The following is a 12,477-nucleotide window of genomic DNA, read 5'->3' on the forward strand; positions in this document are numbered from 1 at the left end:
AATGCTGACCTGTATTACCCTACAACTGTTTGTTTGTAAATACTACTATAGGTAAGAGTTAAATTTTGTCACTCTAAGTCACTCAACTGAACATGGTAGTCTCTCACTACCTGAACGCTGCAAATTATTACTAGAGAGAAAAATAGATTTTAGAAAGTTCCTAACATATCAAATTTCCACCTAGAGAAAGAACTGGTAATGAGGATTCTAAGGATAATATATAGCTTAAAGATATATTTAATGGAACATGAGAGGGGGCTAAAAGGAGGTTAAAAAGTTTTCATCTCAAATTCTAAGCTAACAGTTGGTGGATACTGAAAAACAGACTGTAACATTTCTGTTTATCATATACTTCTTATCTATTTCCTCGGCATTTATGACATACTTCCTCTCATAACAATTGAACTTTTACAGCCTAAATAAAGGGAATAGAAATTTAAGTCATATTTTTAGAATCTGAGTAATTTCACTATGACATAGTACGCATATCGTGTTACCTGTACCGTCAAATAGATTTCATTATGATAGAGTGTGCACGTTACAGTACCTGCAGCATGATGCAGAATTCCATGTCTCTTCATGCATTCACACTCAAAAAATAATCAAATGCTTCTTACTTTTAAGACCTTATTCTCGGTGCTCCAGGAAATGCACAATTACATTGCCTAATCTCTAGCGGTGTATACTGATGCAGGGGCTATAAAATGAGTATGGAAATAACTATACTGCAAAATATCTGAAACTTGAAGTTTTAGAATGGGACACGAGGACTGGACATACTTTTTAAAACTATAATACAAAAGAATTCTGAAGTAGGTTTTATCATATGGTTGTTATTAGGAGTCTACTTTGAGAGCTGGCTGTTATTTTAGGGAAAACATGTACTCTTCAATTAGATGAAAAGTTTTGAATATACTCAAAATGAGATAATTTAGAAAACACAGAGGAATCTCTTTATAACATGGATTTTGAGAAACGGAATTTTAATTTCTAAGTTTCTATAATTTCAACTATTATTTTAGTCTTAATGCAGAACCAGAGATAGAAATAAAGGAAAAAAAAAAAAACCTCTTTCCTCACAACTCTCTGATACCAAAATAAAAAGTGTCCTAGGAGGGAAAAAAAGATACATGCTACGTAGTTTTGGAACTGGAAGGCCCCAGGAAGAGGCCATGTTTATCACAGTAAGTAGCTGTGTGCACTGAAGATGTCCCTGAGGCACGAGTATTATACAAGTGCCATCAGTGTGGTTTTAAAAGTCAAAGAATCCTTATCCTTGGGCAAGCTTCACACTTCCTCTGTTGTGGGAAACCTTTTCACAGTACAGTTTTCCTGTCATGATCTATTTTCTACTCCATTTTACTTCAGCCTCATCTTCAGTATTTACCAAAGTAAAAAAAAAAAATTCAACCTGTCATATTTTTAAAAATGGTTTACTCTGACCAACTTTCAAATACAAACGTAAAACAATGATAGGCATGCCACTGCTAAATTTTAACAGTAAATACTACGCAAAACTAAACTCAGAGCAGAAAAACTAATTTCACAAGAAAACACTTTACCTTGGGAGCAAGATCTAAGTCACCGTCTGATGGAGGCCTTGAATCATCAACATCATGTTTTGGTGAAATACTTTGGAGCAAAAATACACGTCAAAAATGAGTGAGTTCATTTCTTTAAACAAACAAAAGTGACAAAAGTCTATGCTAAGGGATACGAAAGCAGATTTGGGGGCCAGGCTGCCTGATGGGTAAGTCACAGGTCAACTACTTGTTAACCATGGAATCATGGGTCAACTAGTCACCTCCTTAAACCACAGCTGCAACAGCACAGATACTCTGCAAAGCTGTTGTGGTGACTGTATGAGGTAACAAATGTCAAGTACATAACCCGGTGTCTGACCCAGAGTAGGACACTCAACAAGCCTTGTTTCTTTTCTCTGTGTTCCCTTAGTCAACATATATTTAAAAATCCATAAAATCCTACCCGATGACAGAGATGTCTTCAAACCTCGGTGAAATCTCAACCACTAAATCCGCTATTAAAGAAAAAAGTAAAATAGATTCTATATCAGCAATAGAAAAATACAGAATATTTAAAGTGTAAGACCAATGTTTTGTTAAAAAGCATTCCTTTGGGACCACACCTGGGACTACACACTTGAGTGAATACTGAGTACACTCCTGGTAGGTAATTAATGCATAAAAACCACTTCCCTCCTTCATATTTATCAAAAACAAAGGGTGTTTATTTAAATTTGACATCTTAAAGTGAACTGCTGTTTACAGGGACCAAAATCCCAACCAAACTTTATGAGACTCACAAAAAATGATAATCGTTAGAGTCAGCATCATTAACTGACAACGTCAAGCTCACACAGGGTGGTGTTTCTGGACGACACCCATGGGACAAACCCACCCCGCCATTTGGCTTTCTCAGCCTCGTGTTATCTGGGCACAGTCATCCCTATTCGCTCACATACTGTCTACGGCTGCTTTCACACTGCAATGGCAGACATGAGTAGATGTGACAGACACCACATGGCCTAAAATATTGACTCTCCGGTCCTTTACAGAAAAAGCTTGTGCATCCCTGCTTTATGTCATAACAGGAAACCCTAAGACTCTAATCGAATATTCTTACTCTTCTGCTCAATATTCTTTGGTGAATCCGTGCAGCCGCCATTGCTGGTTCCCAACTCGACAACCATTTCTTCTTCGTCATCCTTGCCGGACAACTGCAACTTTCCTTGGATGTTCTCTGCTCCAGTATGAGAAGAAGGTAAAGAGAAATCATTATTCTACAGTCATCACAGTAACTACATCTCCTTTCCCAGTGGCTGGTTTAGGAATGAGCACATGATGTAGCCCAGCCAATAAGATGCTAGGGGAAGTCTACCGGAAGCGTCTCTGCTTTCTTCCTAGTTAACAGAAAACATGCAGAGAGAAGCAGCCCTCCTCGCCTGCGGATACTGTCATGCGAGAAGATGACGCTTGGAGCTGCTGCCAATCAGCAGACCAGGGAAGGCGACATCAAACACCAGCAGCCTCACAGCTGAAGGAGGGACAGCGACTGATGACATCACCGAACCTTCTAAACAATCCTGACTCCTGTTGCTGTAGCCACTGTTACTTAGGTCTCTTATTATTTGCAGCTGAAAGCATTCTGACACATCTCCCAAGGTCTACAGCAGACCTCCTCCTTTCTATAGTACTAGAAAGGCTTTCAGAAGCATGCCTGAGCTAGGTAGTCACCTCATTTCCAACCATTCCTACAGCAGCATTTTTGCACCACCAACACGAAACTCATAGATCCTGCAAAGTTCACTGGCACATCTCAGCCTTTGCACCGCTGTCCTTTCTGCCAAATGTAATCTTCAAAGATGTTCCGCCCACCAAACACTGCCCTTCTGCCTCCCTCCCTGGCAAACTTCTACTCGCTCTGCATGGCTTGCCTGACATCCTACCCACTTTTGAAAAACTTCTTTCCTCACCATGGACTTAATTTGGCACATATTAAATACCAGTAAAAATATATATAAAGACAGTTACAAACTCCTAGTGGGCTCTGGGACATAGCAAGCACAGAATTAACTAAAGCAAATCATAAAACTGGTGATGACAGTAACAAGCTCCCGGAGGCCAGGAACTGTGCTTGTGACCTGTTTGCATCCTGCAACGTCAGAGTGGTGCTTAGTACCTAAAAAACACTTGATAGTCATCTGTTAAGTGGATGAATTAACAGACAACAGACAAGAATGTTTTCTTTGAAAGTCCTGTTAAAAAATACAGATATTAACCAGGGACAACTCTGTTGTGTTACGAGCACCGTGAAAACCAAAAGTCTTGTCTGTTCCATCTTTGTATTTCCTACAGCAGAAGTTCTTTGCTTGATCCAGGTCTACCAAGTTTAAGGTGCCCTCACACAGTTCAGACTGAACAGCACGCGAGGGGTCACACCTAGGCAACACAGTCCTTTTTTTTTTTTATGTGAAGCACTTCTGTGCTTTTATTACACTTTGTTGACTCCTGAGTTGTGCTATTTGAGTATTTATTATCACAATCCTTTAACTAATGGCAACAGACAATCTTGTTCTAACAAAATTATAGTTTCATGACAAGTATCCCCCCAAAAAGAAGAAAACATCTGACTCTCATGAAGGCAACATGTCGCACTCTGTCTGCACTTCTGAGGAATGAAATCAGTAAGAGAGACCTTGTTGGTGTAATGACGCGAAAAGTAACCCGTGCTTCTCAACAAGGCACTGCTTTCCTGACTTCTGCACTATCACTAGGTATCTTTAGAAAACAATCTCTTGTTAGTATGCTGCACACTGGCCCAGCTGTGCAGTTCTAATTGCTGGCCATTTCTTTATAGCACCAGGAAGGTATTGCCGAGCTCCCAGTTTTAAAGACAATCACTTTTTAGTGAGGCTAATCACTATGCAATAACTAGCGTTCATTCACCCAATGTAATCCATTTGCTGTAAAAATTAAAGATCCAGTTCTGTAACAAGGCCAACTTGTTATAATGTTACAGGAAACATACAACAAAGTAGAAAACCTGTTTTTCGTATCTACACAAAGATATAATATGGGATTTCAGGGGCCATGATTAAATAAATGAATTTCTTTTCAGACAATATTGTCCCAGATTTTAATTTACCTACAATTAACATCTCGAATAATTCTGAATACTAGACCATTAAGAAAAAATTAATTAAAAAATAAAAACATACATGAAATTTACACACTGGCTTTTACCACTGCTCTTTCATTATCAAAAGTTCCTCAATCTTACTTCCTTATCTATGGTAGGCCCAACAAGAGTAACTTATTACCAGAATTCTGTCCTAGGTCGCTATTTTGAGGGGAAGTATCTGGTATCTTTCCGGCTCTGTAGTCGACAATCAGTTGGTAAAGGCTATGTATACAAAAAGTGATAAATAAATATTACTACTTGAATACTAATATGAAAAGCAATTACCAAACATATTAAATTCTTAGATTATTTCACACAATATCAGAGGTAATATCAAAACTTCAATTGTCCCATATACTTCAAATTTGTACAATCTACAAACTTTTAAATTTAGCATGTATAATTAAAAAAGAAAAAAAGTAAGGTGAAGTAGTCATGAACTGAAGGCAGTACAGCTCAGTAAGTTAACTAGAGCGAGCCTGACATATGGAAAGTATCTCGAACTCAGAAGTCCCAGCTCTATAACCAACAGCTATTTGTTCCTGGAAAAGTTGCTTCTCTTCAGCTCAAAGTCTCCCTTTATAAAACTGGGATCTTACTGTCTTGTTAGGCAGTTAGTTATTAATACTCGTAAAAGTATTACAAAGATTTAATGAGATAATGTATACCCCAGATGCTCAGAGAATTAGTGGCAGAATGGAAAAATTTCTTCCTGAACTTAAATGCTGGAACTATTTGAGAATCCCAAATAAAACCCAATGTGTGTTTTCTTCCCTAGGTGTAACATTTAAATGTGGCAGTTTTCAGAAAATGTTACAAATTACGGTGATAAGCTGTTCTTCGTGGTTTATAATTCAGGGAACCTCAGCTACTATATAACTTGTAGTTAAACTTATTTATAAGTATATGACCTCATACAAGCATATGTATGAGAACTAAACAAGCTGTCATGCTGAAGTTTACGTGTCGATCACCACGAAGACCGCGGAAACTGGATCAGCACAGGCATCCCGGGAGCAGAGGTCAGGCACGACCCGACTGCAGGACCAGTTTCTTTTTCCTTTTCTTCTTTTAAAATTTTATTAAAGGTCTTTAGAGAGCAACATCCAGACCCCAGACCCAGCTGCCGAGGAGATCCTGCTAAAACCAGTTTTAGTACCAACTCTGCAGCAACAGAATCAAGGGAAACAAGAGAAGGATTAGCATGCCCTCGCCCTGCCCCAATGCCTTGTGGGAGAGGATCGTCACTGTGGCCTTAGGGAATCCCTTAGGTTCCTGGAAAATTCAAGAGGAAGATTATAGAAGAAAGTCCCCAAAGGCAAATACAGGATTTTCTGCTCTACTAAACATTTCAAGACCCAAATAACTAGGTAGAAAAATCAGGTATGTGACATTATTGGTACCCCATGCATAGGGGTTACACTGGAATGAAATGGAGAACAGTAGGACCCTAAGGATTAAGGTCTTACAAACCCTGAGATAAAGAACCCTGTGCCCACTGCTCTATCTCACTAGTCTGGCCTTTTGCTGGTTTCCAGTTGATGATGTGAAGGGTCTCACTGCCATCCCCAAAGTGCCTGCTCCCAACTAGGAACTCTCACCTGTCACATTACAAGTAACAGGTCATTTCCAACCTCAGTTTAGAGATAACTGGCAATTTAATGTAAACACTTACTCTTTAAAACCACTATAAGAAGCATATTGTTCAGCAGACTGTCCGTGTACATCTAGCAAATTGGCATTAACACCTTTCTCAAGCAGCAGCTTGACTATGTCCGGTGAGTCATGATATACGGCAAGCATGAGTGCTGATCTAAAATAAAAGAGACAGCTTCACCCTTAGGAACTTAGTTAGCTTAACTTAGTTAATTTGACCTATTTTACCAAGTTAATCTCCTGCCCACCCCTGGAGAACTGACCATTTACATGCTCGAGTGCTCATCTTTGCAAATTACCTCCAAGGCCAAAATGGAGGGACAAAAAAGAAGCCTCCTGTCCTACTTGGGTAGCACATAGTAGAAGTGGCTAATTTAAAGTCCTCTGATGGACAAGAAAGGATGCTGAGGTCACTTGTCTGAAGTAGGTAAAGATTTAAATAAAGGATTTCCCCATTTCTTCCCTCATCTGAAATATAATACTTTAAAATCAGCTAGAGCTCAGGTAAGGAGAAGCTGTTTGCAGGCTGAAAACAGTAATATGAATAAAACAGGCAATAAAAATAGTCACGGCTGCAGTTAATCACGCTGAGAAGCATGTGACAGGCACTAACATGAATAGTGTATGGTCTTTCTTAGGCACAGCCACCCTTGAAGTATGTACTACGACCCTCCTTTACATGTCAGGAAACATATTGGTTGGTAATAAGTCATGTCCCCCAGGTAACACACCTGGCCAGCAGGAGAGCTGGGAATTCAACCTCGTCTGACTCTAAAGCCCAACTCTTTCCTCTTTATCATCCACCAAAGAAAGACTTGTCTTCTTTAAAGGGAATGTTTATTCAATAATTAAAGCTATTTTCTTCCTTCTACCATTATCAATTAAAAATAAAAACATCAAAATGTACTAGAAATGAAAAAGGATAAAAACTGATGAGCCCACAGTATCTGGTCATAGTTACTCTCTTAGTGATACTCACTTAGTGATAACCTAATAACATCAGTATCTTTCAAAGAAAGCAATTTAAAGCAGAGTCATCCAAAAAGCAAAACAAACTCCTCTTTGTTTAATATGCATCTTTTAAGAAAAAAATATATACCAAGAAGAGGTTAAAACAAATTAGAAAAGAATGAAGAAATTCAACACTGTCTCATAAGGTAAATTAAAATTAAGAGTCCATACTAATAGAACTAAAATGAAACCCCTGAACTACTGTAAGATCGTATGACCAAAAAAATCAGGTTGAAAATGACATCAGTCACTATCATAAAGGAAGATGAATCCTGCTGCATACTGTTCTTTGTGACACCCCGGCAGAATAATTGCTTTTCTACCTAACTGATGATGTGTTGATTCTAAGTCAATCCTCTTCTTATTAAGTTAATCTTTCTGATTGGCTGTTACTACTTTGGAACAACATTAAGATTTAAAATAAAAAAGAGAGAGAGAGAACACACTATTGTACCTTTGCAGCTTGTCGACTGCATGTACATTTGCCCCGTTCTCTATCAAAAATTTGGCCATTTCTTCTCTGTTCTCCCTGATGGTGAGTAAAAGTGGTGTGTATTTATACTGTAAAATAGTAAAAACAGTTGACAATGTGTAAAATTACATAGAAATTTCAAAAGTGAGTTTAAAAACTTAAGTCTCTGAACTTAAACATACACTATTAACTAAAAGTAGCCCCTTCCTCCTTGCCCCTCTGTGCTCCTTCTCTTTAAAATGTTCCTCCTTGACCTCCTCGAAAGTTTCCCTGTGAAGTCATTCTCTGAAACTCACTTCAGACATTTGCTGGTTCCAAGAACCTTTGCTTCTATCGCAGTATCAGGCATTCTCTAGTTACCTTACTGCTCAACTACTACTCCTGAGACTCTAAACACTGCTCCAGAGAGAGCCATTCAGCTACTGAATCAACTACATTTCTAAGGAGCCACACTGAGGAGAAAGATACCATACTGTCTGCAACATACATAACCTATCCAATTACAACTACGACTAATCTCATAAAGCTTGCAGACATTCCAATGGGAATATGACTATTTGCATGTAAAGAAAAAGTTTTTCTTAAACCAACTTATAAATTTTAATTTGAAAACTTCCATCCCACTCTTAAGGGATTATTGTAAAATATGAAATAGACTATAAATTAATATAGACTGTCTTTAAAATCTTGAAATATATATCAAAATATACCACAGGAATTGTAAATCCAAATGCTTACAGAGGCAACATAGGTGGCCCGAGTAAGTCAAGGTCACAAGTGAGGACAGCAAACTGGAGAACACATGCCCCACCGAGAAGGGGCCACCTCTGCAGAGCAGACCACATGGGAGCCTGGGCTCAAGGGGGACCAGATTTGATTCTTTAGGAGAAGTTCTGAAGTGTAGATTTCTGCACAAGTCTCCTAAATTTGAAATGTTGACTCAATGTGTGGAGACAAACCGAACATATCCAGGGCCACGTTTAGTCTATAGCCCACTTGTGTTTTTATGTTTGCTGTGTTTCCAAACAGTTGGGTATAAATCAAGTATTTGTATGTAAAACCTTGCCTTTCTTTAGAATCATACGTCTTACACAAAAAAACACTGGGCCCCAACATGTAATAAAAATTGTGATTAAGACACATAATGCCCACTTCAAGAATTTTTCCAATGCCTACTAAAACTACAATCTATCTGTATCGAATTCTCCATGATTGTTAATCAAATGGATAATTAGGATTAAGAGGTATGAACAATCAGGCATAAAGTAAGGTACAAGGATGTATTGCACAACATGGGGAATAGAGCCAATAGTTTATAATAACCGTAAGTGGAGCCTAACCCTTAAAAATTTGTGAAACACTCAACTGTATACCTGTAACATATAATATAGTACATCGACTATACCTCAATTAAAAAAATATACTGTAAAATAAATACATTTAAAAAAGGCTCATAATACCCGCTTCAAGAATTTTTCCAGTGCCTACTAAGACTACAATACCTGTATCTAATTCTCCCCAATTGTTAATCAAATGGATAATTAGTTCATGAGATGGCTGAAACTAAATTATTGAAACAATTCCAATTTGTTACTAATGTCATGGGTCTTGATGTTTAAAACTGCCATCTTGCATGGTATACTTATATATAATGGAATACAACTCAGCCATAAAAAAGAATGGAATAATGCCATTTGCAGCAACATGGAAGGACTTAGAGATTATCATACTGAGTGAGGTCAGAAAGTGAAAGACAAATCCCATAGGGTATCACTTAATATGTGGATTCTAAAAATGCGATACAAATGAACTTATTTACAAAACAGAAATAGACTCTCATAGAAAACAAACTGATGGTTACCAAAGGGGAAAGGGGGTGGGAGAGGAATAAATTAGCAGTTTCGGACTAGCAGATACAAATTACTATATATAAAATAGATGAACAACAAGGTCCTACTGTATATACTACAGGAACTATACTCAATATCCTGTAATAAACCATAATGGAAAAGAATATTAATATGTGTATATATATATAATTGAATAAGAATACATATGTAACTGAGTAAGAATATATATAACTGATAAAAATATATATAACAGAATATATACATAACTGAGTAAGTATATACATACAACTGAATAATATATATAACTGAATAAGAATATATATAACTGAATAATATATATAACTGAATAAAATATGTAACTGAATAATATATATATAACTGAATAAGGATATATACAACTGAATAAGAATATATACAACTGAGTAAGAACATATATAACTGAATAAGAATATATGTAACTGAATAAGAATATATATATAACTGAATAAGAATATATATAACTGAATAAAAATATATATGTAACTAAGATTGTATATACAACTGAATAAGAATATAGATATATATATAACTGAATCACTTTGCTGTGCACCAGAAACTATCGCAACACTGTAAATCAATTAGACTTTAATTTAAAAAAACCTGTCATCTTGATTATGCTAGGGCTCACTGAATCTAACAGATATATTGCAAGAGTCCATCACACAGCTTTAACCAAAAGAAGGCTCATGATTTCCTATTACTGCAATCAGAAAAACCCTGTTGACCTAATGACCTGGATGGGAACAAAAGGTGCAAAATCTTTAAAGGGTCCGAACTCTACTTATTGAATCACTCACCACAAGCAAGTTTCTAAGACTGTCTGAGTGCCACTGAATGATCAGTGGTTAGAAGGGAAAAGGAGCTATTCTTCCAGGCAATAGATACTGCCAGTAATATTGCCAATAAACTCCTCAATCACAGAGGAACAGACGGATAAAAGTCAGGCTAACACGGCTGGAAAGCAGAGCACTGAAAGCAGCAGCATCTATCAAACCCCTGCTCTTCCAGAGATGTCTTATTTTTGAGATCTGTGAATTTACACGCATTACACGAATCCATTCAATAGTCCTTAACCAAGGGTTGTATCAGAGTCTCAGGGAAGTATTTCTAAATACCTGAATAAATGTACTCAGATGTAGACACAATCAAAATCTTCAAGGGAGAACCAGGAGAAAAAGCAGGAGGACCAGCTCCGCCATCACTTGCTCCCCACCTACAGCCACAGCCCCGCAGGGGAGCTACACCAGGCTGAGCACGGAAGACCCCAAGGTGAAGGTCTACGTGGACGGCCATGTGGCCACCAGCACAAGTGAATGCCCCTGCTGGCTGGCTGTCAAACATGACCTGACCTCACTTGCCCAGATTCTAGAACCTGGGATCCTGGGGTGCTCAGGGCCTGTGGCTTGCTGTCTCCCCTGCCCAGGTGCAGTCACCCAGCTCCCCCTGCTGGGTACTGGGTTCCTTTCTCCTCCCACCCATCCCCAGGCAGGCAGCCAGCCCCTGCCATCACTTCACTCCCCGCAAGCCTTCATCTTCTGTACGCTCTGAGCCTATCACCCACTTCCAGGCACTTCCTAATGGGACGTTGTTCCTTCTGGGGTAGAAGTGCGGCTGGGAGACAGAGCTCTGCCCTTTCTGTGGGCACTACCTCTAGCCTCTGGCCTTGGCTTTGGAGTTGTTTCCATGATAACAGGGCCTGATGTATTGTATTCAGTACACATATTACTATAAATAAAACACCCGTAGCTAGAAAAGACCCTGTATTTCAAATATCTTGTAAATAAAGTCAGTTGAGCTATACCTTGTTCATCGCCTCGATATCTGCCTTATAGCAGAGCAGCTTTGCTGCAATTGACGTATCTTCAGCCAAAATGGCGTAATGGAGAGCAGTGTTATGACAGTCGTCCACAAGATTTGGGTCAGCACCGTGTTCCAGCAAGACAGTGACACATAGTTCTTTCTGGCATTGTACAGCCTGTTGGTATCATGCCAAGAAACAGACTGTAAGTGCTAGGCATTCCAAGTTAACAGTCCTCAAGTTCCAACAGTTCATTACATTTAAAACAAATTCATTTTTATTCTAAGTAATTAAATCAAATCAATCTCACGTGGACACGGTTGGCTGCTACACACCTTGATGAGAGCTGTCTTGCCTTCCTCATCACGAGCATTCAGATCACACTTCCACTGGATAAGGAGAGCCACCACTGATGACTGGCCTCTGGTGCAGGCTAAGTGTAGGGCAGTCCTGCGAACGTTAAGAGGACTGCTTAGGAAATCAGAGCTTACTAGTTCAAAGATACAGTTACTCACGTAGTTGTCAACATTCAACAGCATGCTATTCCTACCCCTTTGAAACTAACATTTAGTCTTATCTTAGTTCTTTCTATGGGGAAAGAACAATATTTATTAGCTCTTATTACTCACCACATTAATGGAAGAACTACCTGTTTGAATAGAAAGGGCATGCCGTTGAGATTCAGCTCAACTTGGGTCTGACTTCTACTTTAACACTGTCCCTTATTAGCTCTCACTTAGCCTGACTGTGCCTCAATATCCTCATCAACAAAACGGGCATGAAGTAGTAGTTATCTTACAGGATGCCACTGTGATGCTTAAATGAAAAGCTATGCAAGGTGTCTGGCAGTTCCTTACACAAAATAACAGCTCAATAATTGTTAGGCAATACTATAATTGTTACCGTTACTATTTTACAAAGATAACATTTCAACTAAGTAAAAGGATAGT

At 38.4% G+C, this 12,477-nt stretch overlaps 1 protein-coding gene across 6 annotated transcripts in view; it reads right to left on the minus strand.

Annotated features, from left to right (window-relative positions):
* Positions 1–12,477, minus strand: part of LOC102532259 (ankyrin repeat domain-containing protein 26-like) — an 89,073-nt gene that overhangs the window by 47,701 nt on the left and 28,895 nt on the right. For 5 of the 6 annotated variants that reach the window (XM_072944741.1, XM_072944739.1, XM_072944736.1 and 2 more), the window contains 8 exons: positions 11,863–11,977; positions 11,531–11,704; positions 7,823–7,929; positions 6,377–6,514; positions 4,841–4,923; positions 2,644–2,763; positions 1,987–2,038; positions 1,563–1,632 (listed from right to left, as the gene is read on the minus strand). In XM_072944741.1, coding sequence (XP_072800842.1) covers positions 1,563–1,632; positions 1,987–2,038; positions 2,644–2,763; positions 4,841–4,923; positions 6,377–6,514; positions 7,823–7,929; positions 11,531–11,539 — 579 coding nt within the window. In that variant the 5' untranslated portion in view covers positions 11,540–11,704; positions 11,863–11,977. Of the gene's footprint in view, positions 1–1,562; positions 1,633–1,986; positions 2,039–2,643; positions 2,764–4,840; positions 4,924–6,376; positions 6,515–7,822; positions 7,930–11,530; positions 11,705–11,862; positions 11,978–12,477 lie in introns of those variants that run through there. The other variant, XM_072944742.1, reaches the window with a different exon arrangement.

Source organism: Vicugna pacos, chromosome 20 (assembly GCF_048564905.1).
Source record: "Vicugna pacos chromosome 20, VicPac4, whole genome shotgun sequence".
NCBI classification, from domain to species: Eukaryota; Metazoa; Chordata; class Mammalia; order Artiodactyla; family Camelidae; genus Vicugna; species Vicugna pacos.